A 21,319-nucleotide genomic window follows, 5' to 3' on the forward strand; every position below is an offset into this window, starting at 1 on the left:
TTCCAAATCGGGTCACACAGCCAGGAACAGGGCTCAGGACTTCGATGTATCTTTTGGGGGCTTACACTTCAACCCATAACATGTGGGATCCTCAGGGTGATGGAGAAGAAGGATGGAGCAAGGGTGGAGTCACAAGAACTTCTCTGAAATGAAAAGGAGAAGAGACTGAGATAAAGAGACCGATATTCTGATGCTTAGAAGGGAGACGAGGAAGTCTCCTTCCTCCAGCAACTCGTGTCTATGTTTTATTAACCTCCTAGTAGTTTACAAAGAGAGCCCCGAGACTCAGAGAGAGCCTGGTTGTGTGTAAGCGCCGCCGGGCTTCCCCCTGCCGCCATCGCGCCATGTGGCTGGCGGCTGCCATGTGGGCCCCGCCAACCCCACTGCGGCCTCCTGCTGTCCGCTCCTCGCCAGATTGCTGGTCGGCCACCACCTCGTTTCTCTTCTGCCTGGACTAATTTCTTGCAGTCCTCGGGCTGGCGGGAAGCATCGCGAATTCCTAAAGCCCTTCCATATGGCCCAGTCAAGGCTCTGCATCTGCCTAGCACACACGTCTCCTCTGTTCTGCCCTTGCTGCGCAGTACTGGTCCATAGCCTTCAGGAGCGTGCATTCCCCTTTGCTTTTCCTCAGGACTCCTGTTATGGCTGGTGTGTTCAGTTCTCTTGGTTTCCTTCCCATAGATTTGGTACCTGAGGTGGTATTTTCAGAGGTGGAGGGGGATGGGGAAGGAGTGTGAGAAATGGGAGAAGTTCGGAGGACACCTGAAGTTTCTGCTGGTGGGTACAGATATCAAAAGCCCAGAGCCTTCCCAGCCATGGCTGGAGTCACGTCTGGCTTTGATGGGTCAACATGTGACCAAAGTTAGCAACACTGTCCCTTAGTCAGCCTGGGTCTTTCAGAAAAGTGACTGACAAAATAGCAGTCAGGTGGCTGAGAATAACGAGGCTTCTGCATATTAACTTAGGCCCCAGGTAAAGCCCAGTCAAAATCTTTTCTGGCCACTGCAGGCTTCTGCATATTGAGGGAATTATTAAGCTTCTCCAGCGATGAAAAGTGACTCAGCCTTTGGCCCCCCACTTCTTGACACTGCCTGGAGCACCTGGTAATCTCCCAGCAATGCATCACCTGTCCCGTCTCTACCATTTAATTGTATGTTGTCCTTGATTTACTCTCTAACATCGAATGCCGCTTCTGAGAAAAGACCTGGGGTCAGAAACCCATATAACATAGCTCATTTTAAGTCTAAGGAATAAGAAAACCCAGGTACAGCCTCTAGCCAGGATGTGCCAGCTTGTGTGGGACTGAAGGAGGCCTTCTTGCTCAGGCATGAAAGACACAGGACATGTGCCCAGAGGGCCTGTGGAAGCAGAAGAGCGGGAAGGGGTTCACGAGATTCGTTGGGAATGTTCACCCAACCATATCTCTTGCCGCCACCTCATTAGACTTTATACCCCTGCCATGTAACCAATTACAGACTTTGCCACTTCCTCCCAATACCAGTCAGAGCAATAGTGAGGGCAAGCACCAGACCCAATTTAAACCAGTGTAGGCAAAATAGAATACTTAACAGCTCAAGTGGGAAGATCCCCTCGTAGCTCAGTTGGTACAGAATGTGCTTGCAATGCAGGAGACACGGGTTCGATCCCTGGGTCAGGAAGATCCCCTGGAGAAGAAAATGGCAACCCACTCCAGTATTCTCGTCTAGAGAATCCTATGGATAGAGGAGCCTGGAAGGCTACATGAGGTCACAAGAGTTGGACATGACTTAGTGACTAGACCACCACCAATAGCACGGGTAACTCAGAAGATAAGGGTGGCTCCAGTGTCAGGCTCAGGAGGATTCAGGGGCTCAGTGAGGCAGACAGGCTTGGTCTCCCTGTTACAGGTGGGGTCCTTTCATGGAGCAGGAAAACGCTGTCTGTCAGCCCAGGTGATGTCACTCAAGCTTAGCTGGCCACTCAAGGAGGATTGTGACAACCCTTTTGACATCAGCAATGCAATCCTTAGACCAGTTACTGCCAAGAGGAAGCCAGTTCTCTGATTGGAGAGAATTTTATTATGGAGTCTATTTCCCCCCAAAAGAGAAGGATACTGAGCAAATAAAACCGATCACAGACCACTATCTTCTCACTTCAGGGATCCCTGAATTCAGTTGCAGGTGCTGTTCCCTCCACCTGGAAACCCTTAAAATCCTGTCCATGTGACAAACCCCTACCTTCCTTTCTTGACCCGAGCCCTCTGGCACACACGCATCCACACCCTCCCCAGGGAGAGTTGGACCACCTTAGTGTTTTGTATTTGCCTCTGTTGTTTCACTCACTCACTCTTTCATTTGTTCTTTTAGCAAATCCTTATCCTTTAGCATTGCACCCACCTCCTCTCGGACTGTAAGTCTTGTGAAAGCAGGAATGATGTCCCAGTCATCCTAGGATTTCCAGCCTCTACAGTGGTGCTTGGCCCACTGTCAGGTCCTGAAACTGCTGACTACATCCTTGGATGGTGGGGTGACATGCAGGATGTGGCTATTCCCTGACTGGACAGAGAACCTTGGGTGCTGGGTGTGGAGGGAGGAACTGCATGCTGGTGTCTCTAATTTTTCACCTTCCATGCAAATCCCAGGCTGTGTGGAAGACAGTGTGCATTCTGTGCAGCAGACAATGGCAGAATTTGAACTGTGACACATGCTTGATTTGCTCTGAAACAGTACTCATGGAGAATGTTTATTTCTCACATATTGTGTCTGAAGATCTTAAGCAGTCATGGGGTCCAACTTGCATGTCCTAGGGTTAAAAATTTCTTGGTGATGCTAACGTACCTCCAGGAACACAGGACTCATTGTAAAGCAGCCGACTGGCTATTAGGGTCCACGTGTTAATTTCCTGGCTACTTTGGCCATCAATCCTATTTCTCTTCTCTAGGACCACAATGAGAGACCATTCGTTCCTTTTTCTACTTTGCATTCACTCATTCTTTCATAATAGTAGTGTTAGTCACTCAGTTGTGTCCGACTCTTTGCAACCCCGTTGACTGTATTTGCCAGGCTCCTCGCTCCGCTGAATTCTCCAGGCAAGAACACTGAAGTGGGTTGCCTTGCCCTCCTGCAGCGGATCTTCCCAACCCAGGGATCCAAGCCAGGTCTTCCTCACTGTGGGATTCTTTACCGCTCCGCCACCTGGGAGGCCCTCCTCCTTTCATGTGTTCGAGCGTTCATTAACTTCATCATTCGTTTAAAACTACTGGTAAGGACCTGGGCAGGTCCCCTGTTCTCATTGAGCTGACATCTTTAGAGGGGAGAGACAAACAATAAACAACTAAATATGTAAACTTGAGAAATACAGTTGTCGTAAGAGCTGTGAAGAAAATAGGGCAATATGAGCGTTGAAGAAAATTTCAGTAGAGCTAATAGGACAGGTGTCCTTCAGGAAATGAATTTAAGCCAATAAGTGACAAGAATGAGGCAGCCACACACCATTTGGGAAAAGAGCCTCCAGGAAAAGAAATTAAAGGGAGGAGCAGTTGTCAGTGTGGTTTTGGTGAAGGTGCTGCTGCTGCTAAGTCACTTCAGTCATGTCCGACTATGACCCTGTGGACCATAGCCCTCCAGGCCCCTCTGCTCATGGGATTCTCCAGGCAAGAATACTGGAGTGGGTTGCCGTGCCCTCCTCCAGGGCATCTTCCTGACCCAGGGATCAAACCCACCACTCTTACACCTCCTAAATTCCCTGCCTGCCTCTTTATCACTTGCGCCAGCTGGGACGCCCTTGGTGGAGGTGAGGGAGGAGTAAAGTAGAAATGAGATGAAGAGGCAGGCAGGGGCTTCGCAGCCGAGGTAAGGAGGTGAGCGTTTGTCATCAGAAAGACGGAAGCCTTCTGAGGGTTTTGAGCATGGAGCTGATGTATAATTTTAAAAGAGCACTTGGAATATGGAAGCTTGAGGTAGATTCTCAAATCCTGGAAGACAAAGTGGAGGTTGCTACTACTTTATTTCAAAGAGTAAGAGAGATGTGGTTTAGAGGTGAGTTCTAGGTGCTCTAGAGAGACAGCACCGTAATATCCGGGACTAGAGTTGGAGCATCCTGAGACAAGGCATCAGAGTGTGGCCATTGGAAGACTTTTACTTCCTCCCAGAGCAGAGTGGAGACCCCAGAGTGAGGCACCGAGTATGCCAGCACCGTTGTGTGGGAAGGAAACTACACTGCTGGGAAGAGGGTGTGTTGCGCTGTCGGAACCGCGGCCCCAGGGGACCCTCGGAGCTTCAAAGCAGAGAGCAAAATCAAAAGGGAAAGACTCGGGGAATGGAGAATGTGTTCATATATTTTGTTAAGATTCACAGTCATAAATAAAAAGACAACCGACTAGTAAAAACATTACCGCACATGACAGATGAAGGCACCGTCAGAGCTCATGTCAATGAGGAAACAGGGAGACCCCATTATTTTTTCCAGTGAGGAAAGATGTGAGAAGACTTCTACAGTAAAGAAAGTACATATGGTTATTAAAAGTATTCAATCTTACTAAAATCATAAAAATGCAAACTGAAACAGAAATGGGGTGCAGGGTATATTTGATAATGGTTTATCAAATTGAAAATTGTATTTTGTAAAAACTGCTGAACTGGTGAGGCTGCAGTGAGACAGACACTGGCATATGCCCTGGTGTTGGGAACATTTAAAAAGGGGTGGTTTTCTGAGCACCTTTAAAAAAGTTCATACCCTTTCACCCAACAGTTCCATTTAGACATTATCTTAAAGAAATAATTTTAAATGAGGTCAATTTGTGTGCAAAGATGTGCATGTGTGAAATATTGGAAAGATGCTACTTGATAATAATAGATGATTGGTTGGCTTAATAGTATATCCATTCAGTGCACTATCAGGAAGCCATTATAAATGATACTTCTGAAGATATTTTGATAGGGAAAATATAATATGTGAAAAACAGAAAAATCATAATTAATAGAAAACATAAAATGAATTATGAGTATGAATGCATATTATATACATAAAATAGATTATTGAGTCATAATGTACACATAAGAAAACACAAATAATATGTGCTTATTATTCTAAAGTTTATTAGAATTTTCTGTGTTGAGAATTGCAGGTAATTTTGTTTCTGTTCTCCAAGGGTGGTTTGGGTTTTTTTTTGTTTTTTTATTTGCACAATGAGCATATATTATTTTTAAAATCAGATAAAAGTAGAAAGTGTTTATAAGTCAGTGCTCCCTTTGGTCATCAGATCCCTGTTAGAGACACCGCGTCACCCCTCCTTCCATGTCTGTTGCTGTGAGATACTGCAGAGTGCAGGGCAAAGGAGGGGCGGCAGGAGGAAATGAGGGACGTGGTACAGCCTCCTCCTGAGCCGTGGTGTTGCCGGGTGACCTGGGACACGTCACTGCCTGGCTATAGGGCTCCGTTTCCCCGTCTGTAACATGCATTGGTGGAACTTGTTCATCTCTAAGAATGCAGCAGGGATGTAGGCATAGCAGCTCCAAGGTTCTAGCCAACCCCAACCCTAACCACAGTCACATCACTGACTGTTTCTGTGAGTAAATGCCACCCACACTCAGATGTCACCGTCCACATGGCCACCTTCAGGATCAGTTACAGCTTAGCCAGGGACACTCTTGCCCTTTTCTTTGGGAATGGGATGTGATGTTTATGTACATCATTCATTCCTTCAACATGTTCTTGTAATGACCCTGATCCTGGGGGCAGGCACCATAAGGCCCAAGCTCAGAGCAATTCAAAAAGTGTCTTTCCTGGGGGCAAGTCTTTTCCCTTTGAGAGTTATTTTAATTTATATTTGAATTATTTTAAAGAACTACAGTGTATTTGAAGCTAAGTGTCTGTGTGTGGATGAGTCAGAGGGATCACACCATTTTAAGTGTAAACCACCTACCTACTGTGAGTCTTGATTTTCTCTGAACTTAGAAGTGAGGAATCCAGGAGCAGGTGGATCCTTGGCAGTGTGAATGAAACACTGTGAATCTACCTGGATCCTTGTGACAGAGGGTAGAGCATGTGGACTTGGAGTCAGATGACCTGTGTTCAAACGTGGCTCTCCTGTTTCCCAGCTTTGTGATTTGGGGAAGTTCACACCGTCTCTGACTTGCAATGTGTTCCCATCTATAAATTGGAGAAATAGTGCTGACCTTACTCTGGTCTGCTTGTGAGCTTCAGTCAGGATCTTATCTCCAGAGGGACCTGGCAGAGCCTGGCATGTTCTCAAGCCATGGCATCACTACTCTTGCTGCTTTCCAGAGGTTGCCACTTGAAAGGGACAAGAAGCGTTGAAGACGCACTAGAAGGAAACTGCACTGCACCATCATTGTGATCCAGGGCCATGAGGCTGTACAGCCCCGGCCCTGCCATTTACCTGCAGTGTGTCTTTGTGAGCAAGTGACCTGGTCTTCCTGAGCCTCTGGTGCTCATCTGTGAGATGGAATTGACAGCAGCAGCATCCACATCCCAGGGCAATAGTGAGGACTGAGTAACTTGTGTATCCGCCATAGTGCCTAGTAAAACCACAGTATGTTCACTGAATTGTTTGATATGTTTTTTTTTTTTTCCATTTGCCAATTAAATACTTGTTCAGTATAAAAAATCTAGAAAACAACCTTAAAAAGAAATAAAGTGTGAGTTGTTTTCAGTCCTTTTACTTTGCAGTTGCTGCGTGTTTGCATCTGGTCTTCCTCATCCCCACCCCCCCACCCTGTCCCCGTTCTGAACGGAGGTGCCATCCCCAGCAGGCTTTGGCTTGGTGTCCTGATTGTCCCGTCAGCCCATTAAGTATGTAACACTGCTGTTGGTCCCTCTCTTGGCAGATCCTTCAAGCCGGACTTCATCCTTGTCCGCCAGCACGCCTACAGCATGGCCCTGGGCGAAGACTACCGCAGCCTGGTCATCGGCCTCCAGTATGGAGGGCTGCCTGCCATCAACTCCCTCTACTCTGTCTACAATTTCTGCAGCAAGCCCTGGGTGGTAGGTGCAGCCAACCTGACTCAAAAGGAAGGGGGAAGCAGGGACTGGCCTCCTGGCCCTGAAATGGACCCATTCCCCAGCAGGGAGGCTCAGTAATGAAGGGAGTCTTTTATTTAAAGCAACCGAATAAACAACTTGGATCCCAAACCCCTTCCTGTAGTTATTACCTAACAGATGTTTTATAGCATGGGAGAAGGCAATGGCACCCCACTCCAGGACTCTTGCCTGGAAAATCCCATGGACGGAGGAGCCTGGTAGGCTGGAATCCATGGGGTTGCTAAGAGCCAGACACGACTGAGCGACTTCACTTTCACTTTTCTCTTTCATGCATTGGAGAAGGAAATGGCAACCCACTCCAGTATTCTTGCCTGGAGAATGCCAGGGATGGCGGAGCCTGGTGGGCTACCGTCTGTGGGGTCGCACAGAGTCGGACACGACTGAAGCGACTTAGCAGCAGCAGCAGCAGCATGGTACAATGTTACGTTATAATATTGTCAGTGGTAAGAGGGGGACCCTACTGCTCTCACTCTTTGAGCATGGTGACAACAAGGTCTCTGCAGAACTGGCACTCAGGATTTATTGAATGCACGTATGCATTCATTTAGTAGGTATGGATAGTCTTTAACCATTGTTACTATGGCCTTGGTCTCCTTCTCGTTCTTCCCTGACTAAGCTTTTAGGCCTACAACATCCCCGGAAGGGTCCTCAGCGGTATTAGTTCACCATCCTTTTTTTCCCACATATTCTTGGTGATGGTAGCAAGTACAATTCATTAGTACTAACTGCACTATGTTGAGCCCTTCATATGCATATTATATTTAATCTTAAAACCACCGTGATGAGTAGGTATTTCTAGTATCTCCATTGGACAGAAGAGGAAATTGAGACTTATGTCGCTAGTAGTAAATAGTGAAGCTGGACATTCTCCAAAACTCTTACTTGATTATGGAATTGCTCTCCTTCTCTGGATGTCAGTTTGCTTATCTGTAGAATGAGGGACCCTCCCTCATTTCTCATATTTCTGAGGTCCCTCAAGCCTATTAAACTGATAGCATGTTGCACCACAACGGCAGGCTGCAGCCCAAGAATCTTCCAGTCCTGGCATGATGCAGAGAGTTCCTGTTGTCTGTTCTTCCCGTGTGAGCTCTCAGTATTGAGTTTACCACAAAGTCAGTTTGGCACAAGACTTAGCTCCTCTTCCAGCCACTAGACATCCACATTAGGCCTTACGCTGCACCTGATTCCTTCTTTCTGATCAGAGTCTACCTTACTCTTCCCTGCTTTAGTTCACTGACAGCTCCCTTTGCCTGATGGGTGAATTCCCAGCTCTTTGTCTGCTGAGCATCTCTAGCACACAGCTGTCTCACTGCACACTGGAATGCCCTTCCTCCTTCTCTTATATAATCTGCTTCTGAAGTCATCCTTACCTCTCTTCCAGGTCCCACAAGCCCCTCACTTCCCTCCAGCAAGATGTTATTATCTCAGCCATCTGCCCACAGGCTGTCTTTCCTCCAGACCTGGTCTCATGTGTTCAGTGTGTTGCCCCTGAACACATATAGCTGTGTGTGCTGTCGAGCTCAGTGCTGGGCACAGAATGAGCTCCCAGGGCTGCTGAGCAAGGTGGATGATGGAGGAGCCTGAGGACGAATGTCCAGTCCAGGACTCTGGCCTTTATCCTGTGGGCAGGGAGCAGCTACTGGAGCAGATAGGTGCTTGAGGCCTGGGATCCGGTGGGATATTTCTCCATACCAGGTAGCAGTGGGTGACCAATGTTCTGTCATATTCTATCCTAGTTCTCTCAGCTCATTAAGATCTTCCATTCCCTGGGTCCTGAGAAGTTCCCGCTTGTGGAGCAAACATTTTTCCCCAATCACAAGCCAATGGTGAGTACCTTTTTTCACTCTTACCATTTTTGTGGTATGGAATAAATACAGATGTCCATGTACTCAGTCCGTTTGAATGGAGGAGGTGGGCATGGGGGCTGCTCCCTGACCACCTAGGCTGTAAGGAAGAGCTGTGACATCCTGTGGGAACACCTGGCTTTCCAGGGGAAGAGTCAGGTCTCCAGGTGAAATTTCAGGTGGTAGAGTAAATGACAAAGATACACAGCATTCCATGGGACCCTGGGAATCTTCAGCAAATCGGGACAACTTGAGCTGGCAGTTGGAAACAAAGGTGAAAGATGTTTCTAAGGTAGAATGTTATTTCATGTGAGCCCTGTGCAGGACTTGGTTTCAACTCTTATTTTAATAAAAGCAGTGATATTTTTGTTTCCATTAATCATCAAAGGGCAGTTTGCTCGTGCATCCTCTCTGCACTCAAACTTTTGAATATCCCCAAGGTTGTTGCTGGGAAGTGGTTGGAGTTTAGCTTGGAATATGTGGGATAGCCTCCCATTTGGAGGGTGGGAAAGGTGAACATCTTTTTGGGTGTGAGGTGAGGGGCTCTCCATCCCGCGGCCAGAAGAAGTTAGATGGAAGAGTTCTGGGATGCTGGAAAGAACCCGTGACATGCCTGCTGTCATGGTCAGTGGTCTTGTTAAACTTGTCAAAGGAATGCAGGGCCATGGCCCCATGCATGCCTTGCAAAGAACACAAGTCGTGGGGTACAAGATGGTTAATAGGGTTCCAACAGTCTGCTTTTAGTCCCAAGTTTAGGCAACTGAGCTTCCAAGTCCTATTTGGAGACACTGATAGGTGTCTCCAAGTGGGGGGACAGTCTAAGCAGGCAAAAATGTTTCTCATTGATTATCTTTCCCTTGTATCTGATCTAGTGAGGTGTCATACCAGCCAGGGTGTGCTGGTTGGAATAAGAAGGGGGCATGTTCCAACAAAGTGAGAAACAGTGAAGAAAATTCAGGATTTATCCTCAAACCAGCCTGAGTTTGAATCCCAGTTCTGCCTGCTTACTAGGCTTTGGATCTCTGTGAGTCTCAGCTTCCTTGGTAGAAAACCATGTATGACAGTGGAACCACTTCATTGGGTTGTTGAGCACGATCATGTGTACAGGGTACAGGGTACTGTGCATTGTATAATGCTGCTGCTGCTGCCAAGTCACTTAAGTCGTGTCCAACTCTGTTCAACCCCCATAGATGGCAGCCCACCAGGCTCCCCTGTCCCTGGGATTCTCCAGGCAAGAACACTGGAGTGGGTTGCCATTTCCTTCTCCAGTGCATGAAAGTGAAAAGTGAAAGTGACGTCGCTCATTCATGTCTGACTCCTAGAGACCCCATGGACTCTAGCCTACCAGGCTCCTCCGTCCATGGGATTTTTCCAGGCAAGAGTACTGGAGTGGGGTGCCATTGCCTTCTCAGTGGCATACAATAGGTGCTCAAAATAGAGTAGTTTTAAAATTGGGGCAAAGCCATACCTTGAAACATTGTCAACAGTGGGATAATATTTGGGTGAAGGGTTTGCCGCCAACCCAGCCCATTGAGGGTGACAGGCCCAGCTGTAAGTTCTGAGTGGGGCCGGGGCGGTAGGGGGGAGGGTGTTGCACGGCTGTAGTGAGTTCCTGGCATTCCCAACTAGGCCAAGTCATACTTGAAATTCCAGGCAGGCATTTGGCATCAAGGACTGCTGTTTGAGCCTCCCTCTCCGACTTCCACTAGGTTGAGATTCTAAGAAAGAAAATAGGCAAGGCTAAGTCAGGGCTCCAGTAGCAGCAGCAAGTCAGGGCTCCAGTCTGGGAATACCCGAACCACTATCAGGTAATTAGATGTTGATCCAGATTCCATAGAACTGGGGCGAACCCTGGTCGTAGAATTGGGGAGGAAGGTCAGGGCTGGATTAGCCGCCGCAGGAAGTCTAGGATGCCTCTCCTGAAAATGCTCCCGCCTGGGGAAAGGGCTGGGGCAGGTGGGTCCATACTGTGGAATTGAATGGAGGGTAGGGACTATTCACAGGCCAGGGGCCAAAGCAGGCAGGACCTGACTTCTGAGAGCCTCTGTGGTCGCCATAACCCCCAACGGCGGTCAGGACACAAAGAAGCAAGAGACTGCAGGTATGTGATAGAAATAAAACCACTTTACTGTTTAGAATAAAGGACACACTATAAAAAGTGAACATTATGCAACATTACAAGACAATATACATTCTCGGAATATAAAATTCATAAATAACATGGAGGAAAACTGTAAACAGTGCTACAAAATTTAGCAACAAATACATTCCTTCCAGACAGGGTTTTCTCTAGTTGATTTCTCTCCATCACTTCTGGCTCTCAGGACAGCAGACCGGCTAAGGAGGAAGGAGGGTGGTGCCTGGGAGAATTTATGAAGCCCCTCCCCTCGGACCGTGAGCCCTTCTCGTGCCTCCCAGGAGCCCGTTTGGAAGCTGTTTATATCCGTCTCCCCAGCATGCGCCCACTGTGTTTTGTTTTTGCTGTCAGAATTTTTAAAGTGTTTTTCTTGTGTAAAACTATTTTAGTGATATTTTTACTTTCGCAGCCAGGAGCCAAACGCTTGGGTGTCATTTTTGGTTAACTCATGTTGCTGGTCAGTGAACACATGATGAAGGACAGAGGCAGGAGAGGGTGTTGTCTCTTGGGGACCACAGTTTCTCTGAGACAGCTGTTCCAATAAGTCATTTTTTTTAATTGCTCAAGAACCTTCATTTTTTTGTATGAAAAATGGTGCTCATGGGCTGTAGCCTGATTGCCATTATGTGTCTGGGGCTGTGCAAGGGTAAAAAGCACAGGAGTCTCCCAGTGCTGGTCAGATGGAGCACTGGCCTGAGAGGCGAGAGCCTAGGTGTGGTGCCTCCTGCATATGGAGGCAGAAGAGATGGCTAGAGGAGGCCAAGACATCTCAGAATCCCAGGTCCCATGGCCCTGGATTTTTAGGTGAAATCATGGCTTCTCAATGGGTTGGACAAATGGACTAGAGGGAAAAAGGAATGGGAATGACTAGCAGAGCGCCCAGGGCCAGTTGATAACAGGGCAAGGATGTGAATGTACTTGCTATTTTTTCTCTTCTCCTTCGTAGTCCAGAAAGCACTAGGATGCCAACGGGGAAGAGTCTAGAGGACTCTCCAGTGCTCGTTGCTTCTAGTTCCCCCATTTACCAATCTAGCTGCCTGCACAGTAGAAGTCTTTACCCTCCATTCCACTGTAGAATTTGATTCAGAAAAATGGTGGCATGTAGGTTTTGTTTTCTTCTTTTCTCTTAAACACAGTGTACACATATTACAGCCTACACATGACATAAGATTTAGCAAAATAAAACGTTCATGAATGAAATACGGAAGTGTCTCAGCTACATAAATGACTTTAAATTATACAGTAAGTGAACAGGTGAAATAAACAAAGCTATAGCTTATAGAAAGCTCAAAAACCGCCCTCTGACATCACTTTGCAAAGGACCCTTCTTTGCTCAGGACCTGCTGTTCTCCTCGCCAGGGCCTGGCAGATGGGACTGTGGTTCCACCAACTTTTCAGAGGGAAACTTCAGGTGATTCGGGCTCAGGCCTCACCTCAAGTCTCTCTTTGTGTGAGTGGAGGTGACCCCACCAGGGACCAAGAATAGCCAGATGCCTCATGGAGTCACACTGATGTCCAGTTGTGGGAGGGCACCTGTGCAGATCGGGTTAGGGCTTCTACCTTGTAGGACTTTGAAGTTCAAATTAAGAAAATCTTAAAACACCAAGTCTGGGGCTTACCCCTTAAAAACCACTGGCCTGCTGAACTCAGCTCCTTCTGCTTATGCTGCCCCACTGAGAGCAAAGTCTCCTGTTTCCTGCATGCCAAATGTCCCCACCACAAGGTGAAAGGTACTAGGTAATGAGACCAGTCTGGAGGAAATCAGATGCCTTGACTGCCTTCTCGCTCTGAGGTTCTGCCAAACACCTTGCCTGGGCATTTGTGTTTGTGAGCGAGACATTACATTGTGTTGTCTGCTGCTTTTTTTTCTCCCGTTTAAATTGGCAGCTCTGTTTCCTAAAGTGGAATGAACTGAAGATACAAATACTAATAGAGTACAAATACCCATAATCTGAAAAAAAGAGACAGAGCCATCATGTTAAATGTAACCATCCTACCATCCTCAATTCTGTAAAATATACATTATCACCTACTCTTGGCATCTCACTTTCAACACTAAAACTTAAAATAATTTTATTTAATCAGAGAATTTATATTATAGTTTTATTTCAAAAAACACAACAAAAACCCTACAGCTGTTTGCAAAGTCAGGTTTTCCCAGTGACCACCACTTTTAATTCTATGAGGTGAGGGCCTTAGGATGTGTCATTCACTCGCCAGTAAGCTACAGGAAAAGGAGCAAGTTGTCCCCAAACCCAGAAAATGTGGCCATCTAATCAAGGCAGATACTGCAGCTTTCCTTCCTGTGCCCAGACCCAGACCCACACTAACTCGCATCTCCCATCTGAGCCAGCCAGTAAAGGCAGTTAAATGAAGGCCCCAAACATGAAGCAGGAGAAAAGGAGGACAGAGGTCAGATGACCCCAATTAGAGGGATGCTGAGGGTGCTCAGAAATTCAAATTTTAATTAAAATGAAAAAAAAAAAAGATCAACTTGGAATGTCATGATTTTCTTCAAACAAGCAACAACAACAAAATAGAAGAGATTAAGCTATTGGCATATTTAACAGCATTGAACAGAATTCTGTGTCCTGTAAAAAAAAAATTAGCTTATGTCCCCATGTGGGTATATGTAAATGTGTATGCAAACACACCCCCCTAGGTGAACTAAAATGCTAGTTTGGAAATAATATCCTCTACCCAAATCTACTTGTTCTCTATCTGTGGATAGTGTACGGTGTTCGTATTTCTCCGATTTATATAAAGGCAAGCTCCTGGCCAGATCTACCAAAGACGTTTCCAGGAGGAAATCTTGTGGGCAGTGAGAAGAGGAAAGACATTCATCTTAGTCTCTCACCTGAGCTTTTGTCTAAGGCACATTGCCTCCTGACCTCAGGCAGATATTTAAGTCTTCATCAACTAAGAAAATTCTGTTATTCTGGCCTGGCTGCTTGCTCCAGACTCAGAAACATCTGGTCAACCCAAGCATCGGTGGGCTGGGGGAGCTGTGTGTGTGCTGCATCATCCAGACCCTCTTGCAGTTTCTTCCTTCCCTCCCTCAGTCTCATGTGCAGACACAGACAGACACAGTCTGGTAAGGACATGCAGTAGCATCTCCTCGGTGTATAACATCTTCTGCGTACCTTGAGTCTATCTGCTGGCTGCCCTTGACTGATTTGAAACAGTTGGCTTTTCAGCAGCTTCCTTGTCTGTGTCCTTTACGTACTGAGGAAGAGGGTAGAGAAGGGCAAAGGAAGGAGAGTCTGGGAGATGGTGAGATGGGGAAGAAGAAAGAAGGGTAGATATTACAATGCCCTAATCGGGTAGTTTTTCAATTTTTGTTTTCCTAAAAAAATATAGATTATATCATCACGAAGAAGAAGAGTACCCACTCCTCATTCTTTCTGGCATGACACCAAAAATTTCCAGGTGGAAATGGGTGATGTCAAACACCAAAAAGAAAGGGAGGGGTGGGGTCAGGAGGATGGTTCCAAATAAACTCCATATGACAGCATAGATTTTCCTCTAAGTGTTCGAAGTGCTAAATTTGCAAGAAAACAGGCACTAATTTCATTGTCATCATCTGAGAAGAGTTAGTGTCCAAGGGAAGCTCAGTGGGAAGGGAGGGAAGTGAGGTGGGGCCGGGTCTGATGCTCAGGGGTCTGTGGCATTGATGATGCTTTTGTCCGGGGGTGCCCATCCTCGGTACCAGCTACAGTAGCCACCCTTCTGCCGGATGCAAGCATAGTGTTTGGACTGGTAGCCAGGGTAGCCGAAATTGGAGAGCATGTCGGTCCAGAGACACTCGTTCTTGGAGGTTACAAAGCAAGGCAGGTAGTAGCAGGATTTGATCTGCAGTGAGATAAAAGCCAAAGGTTGGTGGGCTCTGCCAGGGTGGACTTAGGCCTGATGTGAGATCTCTTTGGTGGAGCCCAGCCACATCCCTCCCTTAGTGAGGACAATATAAATAACACTCACCAATATTTATTGAGCACCTACTATGTACCAGACATTCTGCTAAGTGCTTCCATCTTATTCTTTAATTCTCATAACTGATTTATCTCCCTTTTACAAACAATAGAGCCTCAGAGAGGTTAAGTAACTTGCCCCAAGTCACACAGCCAGAAAGTGGTAGAATTAGATATTTGGGAGAGCTTTTCCTCTCAAGTGGTAACAGGCAAGCATGGGAGTTCTTAACAGTTGTAGGGAACTGAGAAATCAAAAAGATTAAAGCATAAAAATGTAGAGTCCAGCTGCCGTAGGCTGGAAATCAGACAGTGAGCTGTGTGACTTAGGCCTAGCTACTCTCTGGGCCTTTTGCAGATGTTTCCTCATCTGCAAAATAGGGATAATTAAAACTATACTAGTAGTAATCACTGTTGTCACAATTTTGCAGAGTTGTCATGAGAATTAATTGAGAGACTGGCCCAACTGCCTCCTACAGCAGCAAGGCTGTGGGCCCTAACTCTGTGCTTGGGTCAAGAAGTTGGGCCAGGTTGAAGAGTGACCTTCTGAAGCAAGTGGTATCTGCGGTCCTGTACCAGTTAAGCCGCCTTGGGTGGGGGCCACCAGTGAGTCAGCTGCCTAAGCAAGCCCACTTGGGACTTGGCAGGACTTGCCATTAAGGATCCTGTACCTTCTACAACCTTGAGTCACAGTGCGGAGCGGGGGGTCAAGAATGCTGAAGAGCCCTCATGCCCCAGCAGCTGCCAAGTGGGCAGCACAAATTAGAGCAGAAAGGCATTCTTTCCTCTCCCTCTTTGCTGCTCAGCATAGGTGCAACATTGCTTGCCACCCCTGCTCAGACCTGCCCCTCTGCCCAGGCCTGAACCGCACACCCTTCTCAGCCCAAGGGTCCAGTGCCCAGTTCTGGAGGAGCTGGTGTTTCTAGGCCTCCCAGCCAATAGCCCCCCCGTCTGCTATCCCTGAGGCTTACCTTGCAGTTACAGCCCAGGTGATATCGATAGTTCAGCCCCTTGCGCTGGGAGAGGGTGAGCTGGTCCCACCTCTCTACAAAGTTACACAGTCCTGTGTACATCTTGCCATCATAGACTCGGCCTAGAGGAGGAAAGGGACAAGGGGAGAGTTATTTTGCCCAGAACCCAGCCAGAAGAGAAGGAATTCATGCCTACTGAGTAACCTCCTTAGGTGAGGAAATGTATGTACTACGTACTTTACTGTCCCATGATTTTATTTCATCTTCTCCAACACCTTTTAGGATGGATTGTATACCCATTTTCCAAATGCAGAAAATTAAGCTTGGAGAGGTTAAGCGATGTGTGGAAGGTCCACAAACCCAGTGAGCACTGGAGCTCGGGTCAGAGACCAACTGTTCTCTTCTCACATCAATGGCTTTTTGGTCTTGCTTTTGTTTTTTTCCTTTTCTCCACTGATTGCCTAAAGGTGGACAGCTTTAAAAGACAGACCTAATAGGTTGACTGAGATGTGGAGAGCAATAGGTACTAGCAATTTCTTTTTACTTACTGTAAAGCTGAGAAATTGCAAAACTAGGAGATTTTCTCCACAGTCAGTGGTAGAATGGAGACTAAAACCCAGCCTCGTAAAGCAACTGTACTCCGATAAAAATTAATTTTATTTATTTATTTTTAATATATATTTATTTTAATTGGAGGTTAACTACTTTACAATAGTGTATTGGTTTTGCCATACATCAACATGAATCCGCCCCAGGTATACACGTGTTCCCCATCCTGAACCCCACTCCCTCCTCCCTCCCCATACCATCCCTCTGGGTCATCCCAGTGCACCAGCCCCAAGCAACCAGTACCATGTATCGAACTTGGACTGGCGATTCGTTTCATGTATGATATTATATATGTTTCAATGCCATTCTCCCAAATCACCCCACCCTCTCCCTCTCCCTCTCCCACAGAGTCCAAAAGAGTAAAACCCAGCCTCACGTAGAAACTTTAAGCTCCGACCAATGGCCGAGTAAGATAGACTCAACTCTAGATAACTCCTTACAATTCAGCGGGCACATCACCAGGGATCTGAGAACACTGCTGGGTCTACAACTCCTTCATCTTCTGAACTGAGGAGCAGTGGACCTTGGCCAAACCCTGACCTAGATGCCGGAGTTGGCCATTACCTGTCAGCAGGTACTGGTACTTGTTGACCTCAAGCTTAAGGCCACAGAGACTTTCAGAAGCTTCTGTGTGGATGTACTGCACATGGGGCATCTTGGTGAATCCTCGGTACATCTGTGGGCAGAAGGAATGTCATGAGAGGAGGACCAGACCTCAGAACACATGCCATCATTTGGGCTGTGGGATCGGATTTCCTTTATAGGCCACTGTGGCCAGTCACTGAACTACCTACCAAAGGGTCTTCACTCCAGAGGCAAAGACACCTGCTCCTCTCTCTTCTGAGCCACGGTTGGTGCCTTCCCCAAGAAACCTTCCCATCCAGCCAGTCACACCTCCCACTCCATGTTACAGGTGAGGAGCCCAAGGCCCAGACAGGTTACGTGGCTTGTCTAAGGGCACACGGTTGGTGTGTGGCAGAGACAGGAATGTAAGCAGGAGAACTTGTTCTTAACCATTATCCTATGCTGTCTCCCTGGCAGCCTCACAAGCTCATGGCTAAGGGCCTCTGATGCAGGCAGGTGCCATTTATAGCTATCTGCCTCCTTCATCAGCATGTGCTCAGAGCCACCAGTGTGCACATAATGGAGGCTGAAACCACTTGGCGATTCCAGGTCTAGTCCACGAGCGTTCTGCAGGCCCTGATCTGCTGAGACAACTGTTAACCTTGTGAGCTGGCAGGGGTGGGAGGGGGCACCGAGGTGCTGCCGAATCCCATTATCCCCCAGTTCTTAGCCCTGGATGGCTGGTGGTCTCTGGGATTATCCCAAGGGTTTCCAATAAGACAGTGTTTCTGCTTTAGTTCTGGTATGCGTTATTAATTTACTTAGAGTAATTAATAAAAAGCCAGACATCACCTCACTGGTGTATCATCTAAGTGTCTCCCATTCAATCTAATGGGCTGTTTTTTTTCTCCCTGTTTTCTTTTAAGTGGTGATTGCCTGGCGGGGGTAGGTGGTCCATGACGCCGCCCCCCGCCCCCACCCCCCCAACCCCCCCCCAAATCCCCAACCCCCCCCCACCCCGCCCCGCCATCGTAATGGCTTTGTTGGACTCACAGGGTTTGGGAGCTACTTCCTTTTTAAGGGGAGTACTGTTCTAATTGTGTACAACCATCAGTGCAGGTGCTTTTAATTTACCTGGCCTCCCTTTGCAACCCTCTTCTCCCTCGAGGCTCTCCAGCTAAACAAGGAAATGCAGCCAAGAGCAGGGGGTGGGGGAGACTTCTGTTTTCACTCAGTTTTCAGTTATGCCACGGGGGGCGGGGGCATGTCCCATCCTACCGCCCAGTTCCTCAGTGGTGGATGGTGCCTCTCTTGCTCTAATAAGAACCGTACCTAAGAGGGCTGCTATGTGCATGCCATCATGCGTGGCCCTGGGAGAACATCCCTTGCATTTACTCCCAGGCCCAGCAACTTCTTGTTTTGGTGTGGATTACCCTTGCCTTTTTGGCAAGTGTTCCAACTCAGTACTTGCTCTAGGTTTTACAGGACAGCCTACTGGAGCCTCAGTTTATTCCATGTTGGTGTGTTCCCTTTATCTCCTCTCTGGTTTATGAGTGAGAATCCAGCCCCTGCCCAGTAAGAACTCAACTTGTTGAAATCAGCTTAGCATCATTGCTACTTTTGAACTGAAGAACACCTTATTTTAACATGGTTTCTAGCACTTACACACAAAGTCAGAATCTTAATACATTATAAATGACTGAGTCTGACAAATACAGAGCTGCCTTTTAAGGTCAATTCTGAAAATAACAATACATTTGTAGTAAATGTATGGTAAAGTTAGGCAGATTTTTACTCATTTTGTTGTCTTTTTTTATATTAATCTAGCTTAATCTAAATATTGATCCTAAAGTATTATTATGTCTGTAGCCATAGAGACCTAGAATTGGTTTGAAAAATTTAGAAGGGTTATAATAGGTTTATAATGTCCTAAAATTAGAGAATCTCAGAATTGGAAACGTGGGTAATCTTGTCCAGCCAATGCAATGGAAGATTAATGGTAAACTCAGGTTCTATAGACAGACAGCCAGAGTCTATATCTTGTCTCTGCTATTTATTAGCTTCTTGGAAAGTTGTTTACTATCTTTGGGCCTCAGTTTCTTCATCTCTAAAATGGGGCAAATCACCTTATGCAAAGAACTGACTCATTGAAAAAACTCTGATCCTAGGAAAGATTGAGGGCAAGAGGAGAAGGGGGTGACAGAGGATGAGATGATTGGATGGCATCACTGACTCAGTGGACATGAGTTTGAGCAAACTCCAGGAGATAGTGAAGGACAGGGAGGACTGGCACACTGCATCCCAGGGGGTTGCAAAGAGCTGAACGTGACTTGGTGACTAAACAACAACCAACTGACTTTATAAGGTGTTTTTGAGAATTAAATGCCTTAGAATAGCACCTGGCACACATTTAGTTAAAGTTAGCTTAAAACAAGTTTTACTGAAGTTTGTCATGAGCAGACAGAAGAATTTGGTCCCCTTCTTCCTACATGTCTTGCCCAGCTTCGTCTCTTGGTACAAATAGTTAAAGCTGGTTTCAGAAGTAGGCAGGTTGCTCCTTCCCCACTCCCCACTGGCTTTATTGAGGTATGATTGACAGATAAAAGATGTATCAAAAGGGTAAGGTATGCAAGGGTTATTTTGAAATCTGTATATGATGTGATTACCACAAGGAAGCTAGTTAACACATCCATAACCTCACATAGTCACCTTTTTATGTATGAGAACGCTTAACATCTCTCTCAGCAACTTTCTGGCACGTCCTACAATGTTGTCGACTATAGTCCCAATGCTGTGCGTTAGATCTCCAGAACTCACACATACCTCAGTACTGAAAGTCTGTAACCTTTCACCAACATCTCCCATTTTCTGCATCTCCTAGATCCTGATAACCACCATTCCACTCGCTGTTTCAAAGAATTCTACTTTTTTTAGATTTCACAAATAAATGAGGCTGTGTAATACTTTTCTTTCCGTGTCTGGCTTATTATACTTAGCATTAATGTCCTCCAGGTTCACCTGTGTTGTCACAAATGACAAATTTCCCTTTTTTGAGGCTGAATAATATTCCATTATAATATTTCATTGCTATATATATACACACATATATGCATACCCACACACCACACTGGACTTTACAAGCCCCTCGGCCTCGCTTCATGATAGTAAGTACATGAAGTTCCAAGAACTTCTTAACTTCCCTTGGAGTGAAGGAACAAGTAATGTGAGAAAGAAATTTCTGAGTTTGGGGAGTTTTACCCATTTCTTACGGAATGTCGTCTGGTCTTTATCCATATTCGCAGCGTGAACTGTCACCACTATGTCAGATATTTCTGGCTTGCCTGTGGAGGGTCAGCACTGTGCTGGACACTGCTTTATAGCCTGAACTCATTTAAACTCACACTGCTTCCTATAAGCAGTCGCATTTCAGAGGCAGTAGAAACCTGCCTGGAGCACCAAGTGCACGTACTTTCTCTCACAGATCGGGCTGTCTAGCTGGGGAGGCAGAGCACACGAGAGCAGAGTCACAGGCGTTGGGCTGTGGAGGGGCTCCCCCTCCCTGTGGGCTGGCCGGAGGGAGGGGGAGAGCAGGGAGGGCTGGCCAGAAAGGCTTCCAGCTGCAGCTTCAAAGGCGAGATGCTGCCATTGCTCATTTTGATTAGACAAAGCCCTGAAGGAAGGAAGTCCTGGGGGCCAGGCAATCCGATTGTCCAGCAGATCTGTCCTCCCCAGGGTCAGGATGTGCACAGCACATGACCAGCGGGCCTTCCCATGGGACTTTCCCCGAGACCAGCTGGGACATCATGTCCCCCACTTGCTCTCCCCTGTAGCCAGTCTGAGAGCGGGTTTCCTTGGCATAAACTATAGTCAAAGCAAAGCAGATGCTTTCTCATAGTCCTGATGAGAGATAAGGTCCCCAAAGATTAGAACATCCAATTCTGGGAACTTCCACCTTTGCTCCACAGCCCAGCACCCCAGCCCCAGCTAATCTCCAAGTCTGAGCTTGCAGTAAGCTGCCTCAACATTCTAACACCCTCCCAGTCTCTCCTGTGCACACTCAAGATATACCTGAGAGGATGACCGGAGGCTCCAGAATCAGCATATGGGAGGGGGTCTGCCTGCCTTTCATCTGGTGAGAAATTAGGGGGTGAGAGGTTGGGAACTCAGAAAAGAAAGCGGTCAGATAGT

At 46.9% G+C, this 21,319-nt stretch overlaps 2 protein-coding genes across 5 annotated transcripts in view; one reads left to right on the forward strand and one right to left on the reverse strand.

Annotated features, from left to right (window-relative positions):
* Positions 1-21,319, forward strand: part of SYN3 (synapsin III) — a 487,071-nt gene that overhangs the window by 139,587 nt on the left and 326,165 nt on the right. For all 3 annotated transcript variants that reach the window (XM_010853361.1, XM_010853363.1, XM_010853360.1), the window contains 2 exons: positions 6,828-6,984; positions 8,778-8,867. In XM_010853361.1, coding sequence (XP_010851663.1) covers positions 6,828-6,984; positions 8,778-8,867 — 247 coding nt within the window. The remainder of the gene's footprint in view (positions 1-6,827; positions 6,985-8,777; positions 8,868-21,319) is intronic.
* Positions 10,990-21,319, reverse strand: part of TIMP3 (TIMP metallopeptidase inhibitor 3) — a 60,467-nt gene continuing 50,137 nt past the window's right edge. For both annotated transcript variants that reach the window (XM_010853358.1, XM_010853359.1), the window contains exons 4-6: positions 17,132-17,243; positions 15,959-16,080; positions 10,990-14,874 (exon numbers count right to left, since the gene is read on the reverse strand). In XM_010853358.1, the coding sequence (XP_010851660.1) occupies positions 14,677-14,874; positions 15,959-16,080; positions 17,132-17,243 (432 nt within the window). In that variant the 3' untranslated portion in view covers positions 10,990-14,676. The remainder of the gene's footprint in view (positions 14,875-15,958; positions 16,081-17,131; positions 17,244-21,319) is intronic.

Source organism: Bison bison, unplaced genomic scaffold (assembly GCF_000754665.1).
Source record: "Bison bison bison isolate TAMUID 2011002044 unplaced genomic scaffold, Bison_UMD1.0 scf7180017864327, whole genome shotgun sequence".
Taxonomy (NCBI): Eukaryota; Metazoa; Chordata; class Mammalia; order Artiodactyla; family Bovidae; genus Bison; species Bison bison.